Below are 19,859 nucleotides of genomic sequence, written 5' to 3' on the forward strand. Positions count from 1 at the left end.
ATGAGCTAGGTCGCACATAACCTTTACTCTCCAATTCTTCGATTTGTCTTTTGACTTCTGCTAACTCATTAGCTGCCATTCGGTAGGGTCTTTTTGCAATTGGTGCGGTGCCTGGTGCCAGTTCTATGGCGAACTCAATCTCTCGGTCTGGTGGCATACTCGTTAATTCTTCTGGAAATACGTCGGGATATTCACAGACTATGGGCACCGACTCCAAGGAGGTGACTTGTAAACAGGTTAGGATAGACCGACTTGCGGTAGGGGTGTTAGAGGTAAAGCGGACCTGCTTTCCTCCAGGTCCTTGCAAGGTGATGGACCTTTCGGCACAATCTATCTGTCCTTTGTGCTTAGCCAACCAATCCATCCCTAGGATGAGGTCCAAGCTTTGCGAGTCCAGGACTATCGGTTTGGCTAGGAAGTCAACTTCCTCAATTCTAAGGTTTACTCCCGGGCATATTTGAGTTGCCCTTATATTCCTTCCAGGGGAATGTACTATCATTGGTACACGTAAATTTTGGGTTTTCCAACCATTTCTTTTCACAAAAGCTTGCGATATGAAGGAATGGGAAGCTCCTGAATCAAACAGAACTATTGCGGGTACGGAGTAGACAGAGAACATACCCATCACAACGTCTAGAGCATCCTGAGCGGTCTCAGCTTGAATGTGGTTCACCCGGCCTCGACCAAAGTTGTTGGAAGCACGAGAACCTTGTCCACTTGCCTGAGAGCTAGGACGAGACTGAGCTGCCGCTGGAGTAGGAGTTCTGGCAGTGCTGCCATTAGCATGCCCTGAGTTAGTGTTGGTAGGATTCTGAGGGCACTGTCTGGCATAGTGACCTATCTGGTTGCACCGGAAACACTGAACTGCTGATAGTCCTAGCGGTGACTTGAAAGAGGTAACACTGTTTGGCGCAGTATTGCCACTTGGGGCATGCTGCTGTGGCTGAGGTGCCGGACGGTTCATCTGAGGACGAGGGGCATAGCCTAGCTGGCGGTTAGCCTGAGTGACCGACTGGTGGTATTGCATGGGTTGACCATAGCGAGGGCGAGGTGCGCCTTGGGAAGAATTCCCCTGATGGTTAGACTTGCGTTTCTTATATTCTTCGGTAGCCTCTTTTCTGGCATCCTCAAGTAGAAGTGCCTTGTTGATCATATGTTGAAAAGTGGGGAAGTCATGAGCAAGCAACTGGAGTCTCATTCCAACTGCGATTCCCTTCAAGAACTTCCTGATCTTCTTCTTGTCTGTGTCCACTTCCTCAGGGGCATACCGAGCCAACTTGTTGAACTGACTTAGGTACTCATTAACACTGTTGTTGCATTGCTTCAGCCTGTTAAATTCCTCTTTGTACATATCAATGGTGCTTTCAGGCACATGAGCTGCACGGAAAGCCGTAGCAAACTCATCCCAAGCAATGTTAGTGGGTTCAGGGTGTGCATTGCAGTAATTCTCCCACCAATCTGCAGCAGGTCCTCTTAGCTGGTGAGAGGCGTAGAGCGTCTTCTCAACAGGAGTACACTGCACTAAGTTGAGTTTTCTATCAACATCCTTCAGCCAATCGTCAGCCTCAACGGGCTCGACGGTCTGAGAGAACTCTGGCGGCCGAGACCTCAGGAAGTCTGTCAGTTTGGATCTATTGTTGCCCATGTGAGGGTGGCCATTTCCATGCGCATTATGCTAAAAGCCGGCTATGGCCACGGCTAATCCTTGCAAGATCTGTGTCTGAACTGCCATCAAGTGTTGCATGTTGTTTTCCACATGAGGTGGGGAAGGGATGCGTTCTTCTCCAGAATTGTGACTGGCAGCGCGGTGAGAGCGGTGAGACTGTCCCATCTCTGCATTACGGGAAGCTGTGTGATGCGAGCGGTTGCTGCAGCGGGGTTGCTCAACTTCTGCATTGCGGGAAGCAGTACGGTGCGAACGGTTGCTGTGGTGAGATTGCTCATTAGCTGACTCATGATTTGCTTCTGGCTCAACTCTACCTTCCTCAAAACCGAAGCGGGCTGGTGCACGAGCAGCACAGTGGGGGCGGCTAGCCATCTAAACTCCCAGGAGAGGGCGAGGTAAGAATCAGATAAGCACTTAGGAGGGCAAGGAGCAAAGTAAATAACAACTCAGATAGCACGCACTAGGCATAAACTGGATTTTTCAAATCATAAAAACACCTGATACAACGGATGTGGATAAGTCACAGAGCTACGCCGAGCTTGACTGTACGCACACCACCTAGGAGAACCAGACTACCAAACAACACCCACATCAAACACACGCACGCACTATCTCGCCATGACTCCAAAAGAGTTGGCGGCGGAACAAAAGGGCCTAACACACGGACAGCTGCTGAAGACTGCCTCCTCTACTCCTCGTCTGCCTGGCTGCCTCCTGTAGTCGACTCCTCAGTCGAGGAAACGTCGATCGGCTGACGCGAAGGGACCGGCGGGACCTGTCGAGGGCCGGCAGCAGCGCGGGCCGCTGGCAGTGGGGGAGCAGGGTAGTCGAAGCGGAACACAGTGTAAGAACCAACAACACGCTTCCGTGCAGTGCGGATAAAGTGTGGGCCACGGCGGGAGGAAGCAACTGGGGTGTGTCCGGGGGTGTAGGAGGGGCTAACTGGGTGTGGGTAGGGGGAGTACACTGGTGAGTACGGCGCACGCGAGCTGGGGGAGCGCGGGCCACTGGGAGTGTGGGCAGAGCCGCGAGAGCTGTGGGAAGACAAGTGGCTGGCATGGCAGAGGCGGCCTGAGTCCCAAGAGACAGTGTCAACTGAGGTGACACCCTCCTCGGCCAGACGGGCCTCCAGAGCGGTGTAGCGGCGGGCAAGGGAGCGGTAAGCCTCGAGGAGTAGGTCGTGCTGAGTGGCCTGAGCTCCGAAAGCTCAACCATGCGAGTCAGCACTGGCTGAGGCTCGCTGTACGGACAAGGGTACCTGGCGTCTGCATGGCCAGAAGGAAGGCGTGGGAGCTGCCGGAAGGCAGAGCCCCCTAGACGGTGGCTGTAGTCGTGGGCCAAGCGACGAAGCGCAGTTCAGGAGAGGTCCTGGTACGCGATCTGGAGAGTGGGCCTGGCCAAAGTGAAGTGGTGTGGGTGAAGGCCAGCTCCGTGTATACCTCCACGAGGGTAAAGGTACATAGAGAGCTCACAGCGAGGGGGAACACGGTCCACGGAGTACCCCGTGTACTCGGGACACGAGAAGCCAAGGAAGCGGGCGAGGTCACGAAGCTGAGCGACTTGGTGATCCTCACCAAAACCGTGGGAACTGAAGCTGGCGTTCACTGCCATCTACAATTTTGAAAGAGGGAGAAAAGATCAGTAACCATTTTAGCAACAAACTATTGAAAATAAAGAAACCAAAAGAAGCCTTAGCTTTTCGCAAGTAGTTTTGAACTTAGTATCCTTAGGGTCGTCCTAAACGTCGGGTTTTGCCCTAGGGCCAAGCCTGTGCTCTGATACCATCTCTTGTCACGCCCCGAACTAGCCTCGAGCGGGACTAGCCCGTGACGCTTCAAATTAACCTGTTAATCGATACCAGTCCAGGAAACAGTGTTGGTATCACAGGAAGACAGAATATCACAGCAACAGAGGTCTCTTTATTATAGAGTAGGAGTACAGTCATGTTGGGCTGCGGACAGATCCCGAGCTCACAACTGCATTACAAAAGGGAAGCAGAAGCCAAGACTTGACCACACATCACAGGCGCGACTTGGGAACTAGGCCGAAACCCTAAAACTCATCGTAGCTGACTTGCTCCTGGAAGAACTCCTCGTCAGCGGGATCCGCTTCATCTTCTTCAGCAACTGGGGGGCGATTATTTATATAGAGCAAGGGTGAGTATAGGAGTACTCAGCAAGCCATGGGAAATAAGTGTTTAATGCAGGCTTCAAGGAAAGGCTGTTGTTTTTGCAATTGATTCTACTTAAACTCTTTTCTGAAACAACTAAGTCTCAAACGACATGGATGAGACAGTGCGTCTCGTCCGGTCGGAGTATGTGCAATGTATCAGTCTTTTGAATCGATCAAGATTGGCACCCGGCCAACAGCTTTCAAATAGCCACCCGGGCCTGGCTGATCCCATCAGCCGCAGATTTTCCAAACATCAATCCCAAACCACATCAGCAAATTTCACAAAGCAGTAGTCAAACAAAACTACGCTAGGAATCACCTCACATTCGCCCATGACTGTGGGCATGGCTGTTCGAACAGTTTAATAACCTCTGCAGAGGGGGTACACTTTACCCACACGACATTACTAACCCGGATCATCCAGCCCGTGCAGTACGGCCACGACTAGAGACCTTAAGGCTTTTATGACAAGGCATTTCGAAAGCCGATCTACAGGTTCACCATATGCCAACGAGAGGGGTCCTAGACCAACACCAGATTAGATCCCTGACCATACTGTGCCAGGAAACCCGGGGGTCCTCCCCGACACCACCCCGTTGAATCCACATGTCTCTTGGCATCATGGCTCCCCTGATTAGCTAGTTTCTCAGCCAGGGGTGTCCCATTCCACCCATGTGGTCGTACTTGTCTTATGTTCGGATGAAATTCCAAGGAAACGGTCCTTAAGTGCAAGAGCGGGAAACCGTACACCCGGTACGTTCCCCGGTCCGCGATTTTGGAAATTCATTTAGGTTCGCAAGCACCGACCCAGGTGTCGGGTTTTCCAAGTCTTTTGTAAAACCCAAGTTTTACTCAAGATGTTTCTCAGATTTTAAGTTTGAAGGCGACTGTCGATACTCGTGCAAAGTGCACGATTACCGAAGCGCAACTAGGTGGTTACAAGGGAACGTGGTATAACAATTAACAATGGAAGGATCAGATGCAACAAGTTGGGTAGGCCCACCGGTCTGCCTTGCAGACGTTGCAAACAGATTAAGTGTAATCCTATCAATGCATAATATTTTTCAAGCAACATAATTAAGTTCAAATATAGGCTCAAGATGTTCAAAGGTGGCTTGCCTTGCTCGAGATCTTGAGCTTGATCCTCGAAATCCTCGCACTGCGGGTCTTCGGGCTCCGAAACTACACGTGAAACGGGACAACTCAGCAAACGGTGAAAATAAAGCCCTATTATTGACCTCTAAGCATGCCATTAGATAGATCTCGAGATTTGAGGAATTTTGGAAGTTGAACGGAGTCAAACGGACTTACGGTTGGGAAGATATTGAATTTATAAGATATTGAAAAAGAAAAGAAAAGAAAAGAAGGAGGGAGGAAAATTAGACTTTCCTCAGGCGGCTAGGGCGCGGCCCGAGAGAAGAGGGCGAATGGGAGAGGAAAGGAAAGGGGGGTAGCTTGGGTTTATATGGGCGACAATGTCGGTTTGGGAGAGGGGCACCGACATTGGACGGTCAAGCCAGCGAGCTGGCGCTCCGGCTAGCGGCCAAATCGGTGACAGGGAGGAGGGGAATGACGCCGGCGGAGGAAGAGAAAAAGGAAAAAGGAAGGAAGAAAGGGGGCTTGCCCCTTGCCACTTTGGGAAAAGGAGGAGGGAACGGGGGCGACGCGGCAGAGGGAGGAGGAGCTCTGCCTCCGTCCCTTGGAGGCTAGCGCGCGGAGTGGCGGGGGCCGGGTCGATGACGACGGCAATGACGGCGGGGGCGGTTTGGAGCGGAGCGACGACACGGGCGGCAGGCGCGGGCAGGCGCGGCAGGCACTGACGGCGGCGGCGACTGGCCGGTCGGCACCACGGCGCGCGCGCGCGGGCGGCGCGGAGATTTGGGCGGCATCGGCGGGAACGGCAGCGAGAGCGGAGAGGGAGGGCTCGGCGCGGCTCACGGGCAGAGCGGGAGAGAGAGAGAGATGGGGAGGGAGGGGGAGATGGGCCGAGAGGAATTCGGCCCATCGAACCCGAGGGAGGCAAAATAGACTTTTGCGGAGGGATTTGATTTGGGAAGGATTTGGATTCGGGATTGAACTTTGACGATAGATCGGGGATTTGAGATCTGAGATGGCACGGACACTAGACAATAAATAAAGAAATAGATTTCACAAATAGGATTTTTAAGAGATAGTTTTTCCGCTTGGCGCCACGACGGAACGGGCGCTACACGCGGAGTCGGTGTTTTTGTGCGAGGAGAAAAAGGCGATGCAGCAGCCGTCGTCCACGTCTACGCAGCCGCACGCGTCGAGGAAGCAGCAGCCGGTGTCATCCTCGAGCACACACAGGTGGAGAAAAATCAGAAGCCACCGAGAGCCACTGCTTCTGTTCTGTTCACGTGAATTAATTTTCACGTACGGTTGGAAATTTGTGACACACGGAGTTTACCAGGAATTCAAGTTCTGTGCATTGCTTGGTTCTGTCGAGGTGAATCCAAATTCACTTTCAATTGCTACGTTCACAAGCCAGATTTACCAGGAGTTTAGATATAAAGATCAAAATACTTCGTTTTATGCACCTAGAGTGTTTTGCGTTTCTGCTAGGGTTTCACAAATTATACCAACAGATTTAGAATTTTATTCCCAAGACGAGTTTGAAGTTTAATCTACCGCTCCTGGATTGAGATGCAATATTCTCGTTATGGCAAGTGAAGATGCAAGTTGGCGTAGCCATCGAGGAGGAGAAGCAAGTATTGCTGTGCACCGGAGAGAAAAAAAAGGCAACACATTCAAGTCATCGAGAGGGAGCCTTGCTCCTGTCTAGATCACACGGTGATCAAATTGTCCGGCGAATTTTGCTACCATTGTACCCAATGTACCAGAAGGTTTATCAGGGGATCTAAGTACTTCGTTTTGAGCACAACAGTTTCACGTTTCTGCTAGGATTCCAGAAATTAATGCCAGCAGATTCAGGATTTTATTCTCATGGCGAGTTTGAAGTTTGTGCATCAGTTTCGCGTCTCTGCTGGGTTCCACAATGTCATACCAGTAGATTCAGGATTTGACGCACATTGATTTTATCATCATGAGGTTGTTTAGAGGTTGAAGATTTTTATGCTACAAGGGAAATTCGTCTCAAGGTGGAGATTGTTAAATATGTGATCTGAATTTTAGGCCCACAATATATTTGGATTAGTTATCTAATAGGACTCTACTTTATAGGATTAGTTTCCTATTAGGACTCCTAGTTTTCTCCTATATATATCCCTTGTAAGCCGCACGGGGAGGGTGTGACAGCCCAATGTATCCCCTGCGTTTGTATCCAATTCCTCTATAGTGATCATTGCCGGTCGGCGCCTATGGTTTTTTCCCGCAAGGAATTTCCACGTAAAATTCGTGTCTCCGTTGTGCATCTATTTTCATAACACGTGCCGTCGTGCCCTAGGCGTTCGCTTGGCCAGGCTGCCGCATCGTGCTAGGAGCCTCGCCATATCTATGTCCTTATGTATGCCCTACTATAGATGGACTATTATGTTTTATCATGATTTTTGAGAAGGCCTGAGCAACTGCTTACAACTGAAGGGAACTTAACATTATGAGAAACAACTTATTGGTAGCTAGCTTTTGAGAATTTGAAAAGGTTTGGTTTTCAATTTCGTAGCTATAGTTTATTTTCTAGATTATATAATTATACATACTATTAGAAACTGGTTGAGAATATGTATTGATTGTGAAGATGGATATTATAAGAGAGCGTGCGACTACTATAAATTCCTTCAAATAGGGTCTACATAAACTCAAGAGCTAGATTCAATGATGATCAGTTTGCCGAGTTGACGCTTGCGGTGTAATGAGATATTACGCTAGCATGGCAAAACGAGGAAAGCTTTGTTCGTCCGATCTTAGCTCTCTTCTTCTCCTAAGCTATGAGTTTGTTCTCGTGGGCATTATCATTTAGAGAAAATTTCTTATGTAACTTATGTAACATCGAATTTGAGTTTTGCCTTATCCCTTATATACTCTTTTGAGTTTTCAATTTGATTCCCTATGTATTTATCCCATTAGTTGACCTTGAGTCGGCCACTACATTTTTCTAATATGAGTATATTGCCCCTCATCCATATGTAAGTTTTGCCTTGTTATAAAAATACAATCTTCATTTTCCATTTTAAAAAAACTTTAGTTATAAATGTTCGAGAAGGAAAAAATTGCTTGACCAAAATTTTGAAAAACAATATTTATCTTTTTAGATGCTTTGCAATCAAATTTGATGAAATTTCAAAATAGAAAATTACACAAATCACTGTTTTTCTTTCCCTTCTCAGAAACCAAAATTTGAACCTAATACTTTGTGTATAATCATGGGGTAATGTAGTAATTCCGAAAAGATCGAACGGCCAACTTAAGGGCAACAAAAAACAGAATAGGGATAGAGGGATTTTTTTTAAGAAAAACTCAAAGGTATGTAAGAAATAAGGTAAAACTCAAGAGTACGAAAGGAATTGAATAATGTCTGAGCGACACATTCTTTTTTCTTTTTAGTTATACTCTTCCTAGTGACACCTTAGAAAAAAATAATTTACTGACACAAACTAGTTTGTTGAACAAATAAATTTTTCGAGTGGCTACGTAAACCATTATATCGGTCCAACAAGGTTAGGCAAGTTTAGGATGGCTATGTAAACCATTTAGGATGCAAACAACCACAAGTAGTGGGTTACCATGGACAGACCCGACCTTAATAGCTAAATTGACAACAAAAATGCTAATGCAAACCGCACAGATACTATTAGCATAGAGCTTTAGTTTTTGCTATGTGGAGTTTTATGTTTTTATTGAGCAAAATAACGGTTTCCTAACTATGTAGCATTACACTAAAAAAAACATGCGCCCGTCCCTTATAAGTGTCAATGTGTTTCCATATTTTGTAGATATAATAGAAATGATCTCCACAATTTTAGACAATTATACTTGCATGAAATGGAAAAAACGTGCCTTTTGAAAAGCTAAAGGCTGCATGCACTTTATTACAAGATTAATTCTTGGTCTTGCGTCTTCTCTGCTACATATACTCTCCCCGGACAGCTGTCTGAGGGTGAAGTTAGGTATAAGTCAGGATTCGGCATTTCTACATTTGCGAATTCATGCCGTTTAATTTGATACGCGTGCCATTTTATTGTGAGATGGAGGGAGCATGTATTAGCGCAAAGAACTAGTCAAATCTCAAATGAACCAGCGTGGACTTGCCACAAGTCATCCGTACACAAATGTAGGCCAGGCGGGGCAGCATCGGATCCTTTGCTCAGCTAGCCCCCTCTCACCAGGCAGCGCGGGCAAGGGCGCCGTAAAAAGATGAACCCTACAGGTAGAAAAGATGTGTCAGCTAAGGCAGATACTACTATAGCAGATTAGCAGCTGTTGCATCAGATTAGCAGCTGTTGCATCAATAGCGCATCTCGATTCCTGAGGCAAAATCTCTGGCCCTCTGAAACGGAAAAGCATGCAAAGACCTGCATGCTGGCAAGTGTGGCAAGTGGCGACTCACCCATCCAGGGAAATCTCCTCCTGCTGATCCATGATTCATCAATACCGCAGTGACAGGGAGCACACACAGGCACAGTAGGGGAGAGGTTGGCAACTGGCCAGTGAGCGAGAGCTGAGCTGAATGCACAGCGGAAAGGTGGTCCTGGGCTGCCGGTTTCCAAGGATAATAAAAACTACCTCCCCCGCTCGCTGCTACGCCCACCCGGCGCTCTGTGCCCTCCTCCCCGTGTTTATTTATACGCTCCCAGCTACCACTCTTCACAAAGCGATAGCCGGAGGAAGAAGAAGAAGCAACAGCAGCAGTCAAGCCAACCCGTCCGGCGAGCAAGAAGCAACCGAGGCAGCAAAAGGAGGAGGAGGGAGGACTCCACTGTTCGCTTGTATCGTCTTATGGGGAAAGAGGATATCAGCAACGACAGCAAGAGCAGCTGCGGCTGCGAGGACGGCACGGTGGAGGCTCCGGCGGCTGCGGCGCCGAAGGAGAACGGCCGAGCCGCGGACCCGCGCCTCCAGGCCATCTCCGACGCCATCCGCGTCGTCCCGCACTTCCCCAAGCCAGGTCCGCCGCCCGTACTCACTAGCTAGCTAAGCTCGATCGATCGATGTCGAAACCGTTTTAAGACCACGCCAAATCAGTTGACCACGTGAAACCAAGTCACGCGCGGCTCTACGTTAATTTGCAGGGATCATGTTCAACGACATCACGGCGCTGCTGCTCCGGCCCGCCGTGTTCAAGGACGCCGTGGACATGTTCGTCGAGCGCTACCGCGGCATGCGCATCGCGGCCGTCGCAGGTAAACACTATAAACAGCCGTACGTCCAAGCACTCTCCCAACCAAACCGGTCAAACCATGATCCTTTGCGCGGCGCCTTTGCCCTCGCGTCGCCATGTGCCGGCGGCGCGGCGCGGCGCCGAGCCTGACACCAACGCCGACGGCGACGGCCGAGCCGAGCTGTGGGACTGAGGCGGCGGTGTTGTGAGATTCCGTAATATCTTTGGGGGAGATCTTTCCTGCTCCTTTTGTCCCCCTACGCTTTGTCGTTTGATCAGGTCATCATCCCAGTCACCACCTGCAGCAATTTTTTCCCCTCTCACCTCCTCCTACTATTTCTCAATATAAACAATTTTTGCGATAATTAAACTCCGGCAGCATCAGCAGCGGCCGTGCGGGCGCAACAGTGGTGGTGGTAGACCGGTAGGTGCATGCGCTGCTGAACTGTGACAACTGTCGATACACGCACGTATGTCGAACATAGGAGTACTATACTAGTGTATCATAGGAGTATGTCTTTCTCGCCGTCTGGTCCAGAGGGGCAATAAATGCAGGGGCCAATGCCTCCACGGGCCACGGCTGTGGATGGAGCAGCCGCAGGAGAGGCGCCGCGCCGAGGCGGAGGAGAGGAGAATGCCGATGCCTCCCTGCACCGCACGCTACGTACTACGTGCGCCGCGGGCGCGGGCGCATGTGGGGGATGTGCGTGTGCATCCGTCCGTCCGTCCGTGCGCGCGTGGCGCGTAGTAGCGCGGTGGTACTGTATGGTCCACGGCTGCGCGCTCCGAGGCGCCGATCCAAGTGCGTGCGTGCGGCCAGAGTGTACGTACGCCTCGTCGCGTCGCGTCGAGCGAGCGCTCGCTGGTTGGCTGGCGCGGCTGCGGCTGGCTGGCTCCGCCGCTCGCGGGGCTCCGCTGGGGCCAGCGGAATCTTGGGCGATTCAATGCGCGGATCGGAGCCATGTACACGGCCGGTGATTGGGTGGGACGAGAGAAACAACAAACAACGAGAGGTCGATCGATCGATCAACGCACGGAGAGTCGGAGAGGTCGCGATTCCTTCCTATGACACGCTCGGTGGTAGCAGGCTGGGCAGCGGGGAGTCAGTTCGGTCTCTTCCCTCGGCTGCGTTGTGGTGTGGGGTGAGCGGGGACCGGCCCCCAGCCCCTCTGTGGGCCGGGGATCCCCTCCCTCATCGGACGGCCATGATTGCGCACATGCGGTGTCGGAGGTCTCGCTCTCTCCCGTGTAGTGTCGTCATCTTTGGAACAATCACATGATGGTTTCCGTTTGGTTTTGATTCTATGCAGTGCAAACTGAGCTCGCTTTCGCTCAGTGCATGTACTGCACGACCTCACGTTTTTCGTTCTAGATGCAAACCGGCCGCGAGTACAATGATCTGATTTTTTTAGATTGGGAGTTGGAGTACAGAGTCTGATTAGCTTTTCCCGGCCGTGTGTGTTTGCTCGAAGCACTTTACTTTCACGGCATTATGGCGTTTGTTGTGACATAAACCTCCAATGATTGAATAGCCATCGCAACGTCATCGTATTTATACTGGCTAGTAGTAGAAAGTTTTTACTCCTACAAGGCTACAATGAACATCGAACACTGTGTTGCAAAAGTACATATGGAAGTTCTATCAGGGACGTTTGCTAGGGATGGATACTTTAAAATTGTAGATTTCTAGTAGTAAATTTGGTGGGAAAAACTGTAGTTCTACGAAAAATTTGATGTTAAACATATAACTCTGGGATCTTACATCTTAAATTTATAGTTTTGTCAAATATGTGTGTTTTGTGAATTTTACTGTTATAAATCTAATTTCCATGTGTATATATATGGTGAAATTCTCCAACTTATGCTAGGTATTGAAGCCAGAGGATTCATATTTGGCCCAGCGATCGCACTAGCAATTGGAGCAAAATTCATACCGTTGCGCAAACCTAAGAAACTCCCAGGTGAACTACGGACTATGTCATTTCGCTCATACAAGGAGCACTAACTTATACTAATACTAGTACTAGATACCTACATCCTAAAACATAAGGAATTTTACCCATATAGTTTACATGAGTAAAATCCCTTATATTTTAGGATGAAGGTATTAATTTGTTTACTCGCACACAGTACATTTGCTTCCACTGAAAATGCTGTAGCAACATTATATATGTACTACTGCTACTACTCATAGAACCTGTTAGAACATGAACCACTCATCATGTCAGCTACTGAAATAGTTATAGCTTGAGTACACTCAATAAATGTTGTTTGAGGATCATTGAAATGGTCTGATGAATAGAACTGTAGATTTTATTCCGCTTTGGTACTGGTATACAGCTATATACTACAAACTCAATATAGAGTTGCTAGTAGAATGTGCTAACAGTGGCTTTTACAAATCTTAAAGGTGAGGTAATTTCTGAGACCTATATACTTGAGTATGGGACGGATTGTTTGGAGATGCATGTTGGAGCTACTGAACCTGGTGAGCGCGTAGTGGTCGTTGATGATTTGGTTGCAACCGGTGGAACACTTTGTGCTGCAATAAAACTTCTTGGTGAGTAACTAACCGTTTGTCTCCTCAGCATGTATGCAAATGTAATTCATTGACTGTGGACAACACTAAACAAGTACGTACGTAAGTGTTAAAAAAATACTATTGTTATTTTCAGTTTGCTATGCTCTATAATGCTACTTCTAGGTGACTTATCATATGTTTTAACTTCTCAAGTCTGTCGAATAATAAAACACACATTTTAAGCTGAAAATTTGGTTTTCCTGAACAGATAAGCAATAGAGGACCTTGAGTTATTTAGGATATTTGCTGACTGTTGTGGAAAGGATATTCTGATATTTTCTTGTGATAATAACAAACATTATATTCTGACTTCAAAATGATTCATATTAAACGAAAATATCTTAAATACATAGTGCCGGACAAAGAAAGTGGAAGAAAATGGAGTACTGAATGTGTATATCATGTACTACTAATTTAGTGAAACATACAGGACGTGAAGCTGAATATCATGGATCATAGTGGAGAAGATCATGTGACATTGTCAAGCATCAAACAGCTCAGTGATAATATGTAGAGTAGAGGGGCATCATGTTCTGTTGACCTTAAGAAAAGTATGCTCCCCAGTGAGTCAACGGGACAAACTGTTTATTCATGGGACAAAATCCTGTCCGGAAGATATGTCCTATTGGGTGGCTAATCACCTACATGCATGATAAGACTGGAGGCATAATTTTGATCTTTGATCTTACAACCGAAAAGTTCGTGGATAAGAATCGAGCATTCAAGACCCTCCCTTTTCGCTTTTTATGACACTAAAACAACTAACTATTCTAGTGTTTACATTTGTTTATGCTTATTGCTCAAACTATTTGCATTCCAGAACGAGCTGGAGCTGACGTAGTTGAGTGTGCATGCCTCATTGGCCTTCCTAAGTATAAGGTACACTCATATTTTGGTTAAGAAAATTGAAAATCGCATCTCACTTTTATACCTTGATCAATTATTTGCTTACTGGACTTGCATGTTTTATACAGAATTTCTACAAGCTCAATGGAAAACCAGTTTATATACTGGTGGAGTCTCGCAAATAGAAAGTAACAAAGTAATGATCAGGCAAGCATCACTTTTATGCTTGAAATTTTCTCCAATATCTCCTTTTATTTTGATAATAATGTTTGTACCATGTTGTGCAATACAGCTAGGCTGCATTATTGTTTGTTCATGGTCTTTTATCAATGCACTGCTTCCATACACAGTCGACATGAGGGTTTAAAATGATGTGTACTGTTCTTGACAAGAGTACACATATTGTTAGGTCCTGACAATTGGTTTATAGAACTTTAAAATTTCTGGATTTTTTTATCCGGGTCAGTGAAATATTAATATTGAAACGAGGGGCAAATTGTGAATATTGAGCTTCTAATTCATGTTTCCCCCTCCTATCCTTTTTCAGAAAGATTCACAGCTTCATTCCTTTGCAAGAGCACGTTGGAGGAATTGGATCGGTATTGGTCAGCAGTGACTCTGCACGCAGCACAACTGTTAATGTAATCTCGGTGGAGAGATGATGAGATAGATGAAATGTAATCTTTGTAGCACGACTAGTTTTCCAGGTAGTGTCGACGACGAGAGCTTGTAGTTATTTCTGTCGGGAACTGTTGATTACCCGGAAGAGAAAGGGATTAAGGGAATTGCCATCCCGCTTGTTCAGTTCCTCTTTTCTTTTCTAGTGACAATTGTCCTTTTTGCCGCACTTGATGATTTATACTTCTTTGGTAAAACTACCACTCCTACCGTAGTATTATTGGCATTAGATTAGCTCCTTGTCGGTGAAGATTATTCAGAACTAAAAGCTTAAGCCAATCATAAGGCCAGCATGAAAAAAAAGGGCATGGGAATTTGTTTAAGCGTCCTAGTGCACGGTTGGAGTGCCAGGCTGCCAGAGGCAGGTAGAAAGAATGCTGGCGTTACTAGATTGAAGCTTCCAAAGTATGCTAGCGATCCAGCAGCCACTTGGCTAGACCACCGTGAGTTCAGAGTTTTAGGTATCCTCTTGGACACTAAACTAAGATGCTGGCATGCATTAGACATTAGACTATTGAATCATCTACACCGATAGTCCGATACTATACATTAGTAAGCATATAAAAACGGCTTGGATGCAACAGGTTGGCAGGAATATCTGTCTCCTGTTCTACGATCCCCAGACAAGGGCGTTGTGAGATATGGGAGAGGAGACAGTCGCAGGGAGACTTGCCTGCATGTTTGGCGATCGCTGCTTTCTCGCGCCCCCTCGATTCCGCCTGGTTCCAAGGGACGGCCGCTTCTGCGGTTCTGCCTGCCCCTGCAGTTTTATTACTGCTGCCCGTACAGGGTCAGATTGGCATCGGTTTACCTGAAGCAATCACACATCAACAGTGCACACCATTCGTTAAGATAAATTTTGTGTAAATTTCAGAAAACTATGACTATTTTATCAACATTTTCACTCTACTACAACTTTAACTGGGCATGTTAGAGAACTGCAATAATGGTGTATGATTTTATTAGAAAGCTACAACTTTATTTATCTCATAAGTTTAAATCCATTTTGTTGGTTGATTTATAGGGCAAGTCCAATAAGTTAGAAAAGGATAAGCCCACAGCCTGATTCTAACAAGAAAATAAAAGAAAGAGATAAGTTGGTTTTGTGATCGGTTAAAACCAATTTTGAATCCTAATTGAAGATAAACTCCCGAACCCCACCAATATTATATAACGTAGAGGAGAGAGGATGCTTAATCCTATGCGCGAAAACCCAAAACCCTAAACACCGCCGATCGGTTTTAAGCACTGGCAGAGATTCGTGTAGCCATATCAGGGCAGTGCCAGTGGAGACCCGAACGTCATCGAGACTTGCAAGAAGCCAGTGACAAGAAGTTGATCAAGCCAGTGTCCATGTTCATATATTGGCGCAAGAACCAAAAGAAGAAGAAGAGAAGGAAAAAGGAAGAAGAGAAGGAAAAAAGGAGAACCAGAGAAATCGACATCGATGGCTTCACAAGCAAGTCAGTAGATTAAGTTATTTTGCATTTAGAGAATGACTAAAGTAATAAGATCTTGTAACTTAGAACTCCAACACATTGTCATACACACATGTAATACTCATGCAGGAGATAAATTTGTAGTTATTTGATAAAATCATTTGCTAAAGTTGTACTTATATATATATATATATATATATATATATATATATATATATATATATATATATATATATATATATATATATATATATATATATTCTCTACACCCTCCCTCCCAAGGGTCACACCCACCTCCCCCTCCTTACCAAGGCCCAAAACCCACCTCCCACCTCTGTAAAAGGCCGGTCAAAGCCCCCTCCTACCGGTCAAACCCGCCTACTAACTCCCCCCACCACCCACCTCTTCTCAGCTCTCATCCCACAGAACGTGCAGTAACACGACGACCAATGTGCAGTAACACTGTGTCTTATGTGTAGTAACAACGTTCAAATATAGTTGAAATATAGTCATGACGGATCTACTTTTGATAAGCACTTTTTTCTAGCATCATGGTGCAAACGGTTTTAAAAAACCTTACATCACTTGGGAGATATTGTTCTTCAAAGCTTGACTTTTTGTAATTTGTCTCTCCACAAGTAGTAATGCTATACTATTATTTGTTACTACATGTCTGTTGTACGTTACTACAATCGCATAGCGATGTTACTGTAAGAGTGCTGGAAACACTATAAGTTCAGTAACAATGCATCTTACTGCATTTTTTGGATAGTGTTACTGCATAAACATGTGGTAACGTGTAACTGTCATGTAGTAACACTTCCACTTTTGTGCAGTAATTCAGTTCTCGTTTTGCAGGAACGACGTAGTAACATGATGGTCAACGTGTAGTAATACGACTGCTTTCCGCAGTAATGACATTAAAAAATAGTCATGATGGATCTAGTTTCATTAGGCACTTTTTTACGAGCACTATAGTGCAAATGGATTAGAAAAACAAGATATGATCTGTGAGAGATTGCTCTCTAAAGATAGAGAGTTACCTCTTTTCAGTTTTCGTCTCGTAGGAACAGTGTAGTAACACGATAGTCAATGTGCAGTAACATGACTAATTTCCACAGTAACAGCGTCAAAAAATAGTCATGCCAGAAGTGCAGTAACAGACTATAAGTTTTACAGTAACGTATCATGTTACTGCACTTCTATAGCCATGCCAGAAGTGCAGTAACAGACTATAAATTTTGCAGTAACGTATCATGTTACTGCACTTCTTCTATAACGTTACTACCGAATTATAGTAACATAATGATGTCTAATCACACAGTGTCATATGTTGAATGGGTTAGGAGAGCTTCTCATGAACCATGAGCTCATGTGTTCAAATCTTGAATTCACCAAATTATTTTTAATTTTTCTAGAAAAAAGAAGAAAAAAAGGTTTATTTCCAAAAAAAATGAGAGAAAAGAGGAAGAGAAAAAAAGCCAAGAAAACGAGAGAAGGGAGATCGAGCAGGGAGGGGAGGCGCTAGAAGAAAAAAGGGAGGGGAGGGGAGAAGGGTGATCGAGTAGGGAGGGGAGGGTGCCAGAAAAAGGGGAGGGGAGGGGAGGAAAAAAAAAGGGGAGAAGAGAGATCGAGCAGGGTGGGGAGGGCGCCAGAAAAAAAAAGGAGGAGCGCGCACAGGAGACGTAGGGTGCGGGACTGGAGGGGGAGGGGTACAGAATAGTTATTCTATAAGGGGTGTAGAATAGTCTATATATATATATATATATATAGTCGGTTATGGTTGTAAGTTAATTAAGTGATAATAGACCAAATGATTGTAGTTTTATGAAATTTACTTTTCATTTTTTGACGAAAATAAGAACTGAGATTTTTTTCCAGGAAAAAAAAGACTGTGCAAACCATGAACCCTATGTATTGAAGCTAGGGTGTTTCACCCACAATTCTGCCAATTCGAAGATTCAGAAAGAATTTCACAATGCTTATTACATAGGCTGAACCTGACTAATAAGTAATAGCGCGGCCTTGAAACATGAACTAGTCCCGACCTAAATACAGAAGCCGACACGGCAATCGGGCAATGCATTATTAAGAAAATGAATTGAGATCTTTCTGTGCTATAGAACTTTGTGATCTTCGAATGCTACTAAACCAATTTTGCCAAAATGAATTATTCAGAGTTGCACATGCTAACTGAAAGAGAAGCAGGAACCAGACTGGTTCAGGCTTCAGGGGGTTCGTGGAATCCCCCTTGTTGATCAGTGATCCTCCTTTTGAGCAAAATCTTGCCACGACGCCGATCTTGGCACGCCGGCGCAGGGCGGGAGCTCCTTCTCCGACGCCGACCTCGACATCCCGGGGTCCAAAGGGTGCTGGTTCGCGAACTGCAGCTGCGACGCGGACCTCCGCATGGCGGCCGCGGAGCAGAGCAGCGGCGAGCTCTCGGCGCCAAGCTGAAGCTGCTGGCACGAGGCCGACCTCGGCATGCCGCCGCGCCGGTGGAGCCGGCACCGGAAGGAGCCCTCGTGCGTCGTGGGCGAGCAGATGCACTGTCTCGCCTCCCCCGCCGCCGCCACCTTCGCCGGCTGGCCACTGTGTCCGCCGCCGCAGCCGTTGGAAGCCATGTACGTACCTCGACGCAGACAGACCTAACCTTAACCGCCGGAATCTTGCACGATATCCACGGGGTATTTTATAAAGACGGGGTTTCGATCTGGAGGAGAATCCGGGCTCGTTACGGCTTCGGATTTCCTATTGAAAATCGCAACAGATCTTTCGCCTAAAAAGTCGATTGAATTTATATATTCAAATTTGAATCTGTAGCGAGAGCGTCGTTACAAAGCACAACTTACTATTACATGTGGTATACGGATAAATTCAGTAACTTCTAAATTATACTACACGAAGAAGGGGCGTGTCGCGGGCGGCCGGCGATTCAAATCCGACTGAAAGAACGCGTGGTGATTGATTCATGCAACATCGAACTGAACGAGCGAACCACGAGATCGATTGCTCGGTCGATCGATCGATCATAGCGTTGGCAGCATCATCTGGAGCAGGGGAGCCGGCCGGGATCGGCGCTGCCGCGATTTGAACTTCCTGATCGCCGCCTTGAGCACCCGCCTCCACCCTTCCTCCTGAAGAATCCAACCAGCAGAAGCCTCGTCGTAATGGCGGAGATGATTCATGAAGCGTAAGGATGGGGGGATCTGTATGCAGAAAGCTACCTTGGCCGGGAGAGGCGACGATGGTGGCGGCGGCGAGAAGTCCAGCCTCGCGCAGCCCGTCTCGTGGAGGTTCAGGAATGAGCCGTCCTCCCGCCGCAGCCTCAGCCGCCGCCGCCGCGACCTCGACGACCTGCCCCCGATGGCGGCCCTCGCCCTGCGCTTCGGGTTGGCGATGAGGAAGTCCCTCGAGCCCTCGGCCCCGCCTCCGCCGGAGCGCGGCGGCGGCGGCGGCGGGCGGGGCACCTTGTTCAGCGGGGACCAGATGCCGCTCTGGGAGTAGTCGAAGTCGAAGGCGGAGGAGTCCGGGAACATGCCGAGCAGGCCCCGCGACATGGACGGCTCCAGGTACTCCACCGTCACCACGCGCTCCACCACCACCACCTGCGGCTCCACGGCCGCGGCGCCGCCGCCTCCCTCGGTCTCTGTCTCCGCCGCACTATTCATCTCGGCCTCGAAGCTTACTAGTGGTGGTCTCCGGCGATCGTCGGAGCTAGGAGAGGAAGTGATGGGAGCGGAGGAAGAGGTGGGAAATGTTAAGGGAGTTCGCGGCTAAAGTAGCCGTTGGGTGTGGCCTGTCCGGACACTTGACCGTTGGGATCTGGGGGTTGCTCGGTCACTGACGAGTGGGGCCCGATGGTCCATGTGCCTGAACCGAGTCATCAGTAGCTTTGTGTTCAGGGAGTACTTCTTCACATGAATGCCAGATTTACTTGGCCCAACAATTCAACAAAATCACATGGAAGGTTTGAACACAAATTTTTGCAGAACTATACCAGATCCATCCGAGGAGCAATTAAACTGTACTCCCTCCATTTTTTAATAAATGACGCTGTTAACTTTTTCTCACATATTTGACCATTCGTCTTATTCAAAATTTTTATGCAAATGTACAAGATATAAATCACACTTAAAGTACTATGAGTGATAAAACAACTCATAACAAAATAAATTATAA

At 47.2% G+C, this 19,859-nt stretch overlaps 2 protein-coding genes across 5 annotated transcripts; one reads left to right on the forward strand and one right to left on the reverse strand.

The window, feature by feature from the left end:
- The first annotated feature begins 9,422 nt into the window (after nt 1-9,422).
- Nucleotides 9,423-14,407, forward strand: LOC127770681 (adenine phosphoribosyltransferase 2-like). Of its 4 annotated transcripts, none has more exons than XR_008017039.1 (7): nt 9,423-9,920; nt 10,045-10,155; nt 12,002-12,094; nt 12,544-12,693; nt 13,145-13,593; nt 13,689-13,756; nt 14,108-14,407. XR_008017039.1 is itself a non-coding variant. In XM_052296491.1 (7 exons), the coding sequence occupies exons 1-6, from the start codon at nt 9,752-9,754 to the stop codon at nt 13,743-13,745; spliced, it is 639 nt and encodes a 212-aa protein (XP_052152451.1). In that variant the 5' UTR covers nt 9,425-9,751; the 3' UTR covers nt 13,746-13,756; nt 14,108-14,407. The 4 variants fall into 4 exon arrangements, 2 of the variants coding, with proteins under 2 accessions (XP_052152451.1, XP_052152450.1); XM_052296491.1 differs by having other exon boundaries at nt 9,425-9,920; nt 13,535-13,593; XM_052296490.1 differs by having other exon boundaries at nt 9,431-9,920; nt 13,535-13,593; nt 13,689-13,767.
- Nucleotides 14,408-18,450: 4,043 nt separating this feature from the next.
- LOC127771385 (uncharacterized) lies at nt 18,451-19,417 on the reverse strand. Its single transcript, XM_052297288.1, has 2 exons — nt 18,905-19,417; nt 18,451-18,814 (listed from the first exon to the last, which is right to left on the reverse strand). The coding sequence occupies exons 1-2, from the start codon at nt 19,346-19,348 to the stop codon at nt 18,707-18,709; spliced, it is 552 nt and encodes a 183-aa protein (XP_052153248.1). The 5' UTR covers nt 19,349-19,417; the 3' UTR covers nt 18,451-18,706.
- Between the last annotated feature and the right edge of the window lie 442 nt (nt 19,418-19,859).

The sequence above is a fragment of the Oryza glaberrima genome, chromosome 4 (genome assembly GCF_000147395.1).
Source record: "Oryza glaberrima chromosome 4, OglaRS2, whole genome shotgun sequence".
Taxonomy (NCBI): Eukaryota; Viridiplantae; Streptophyta; class Magnoliopsida; order Poales; family Poaceae; genus Oryza; species Oryza glaberrima.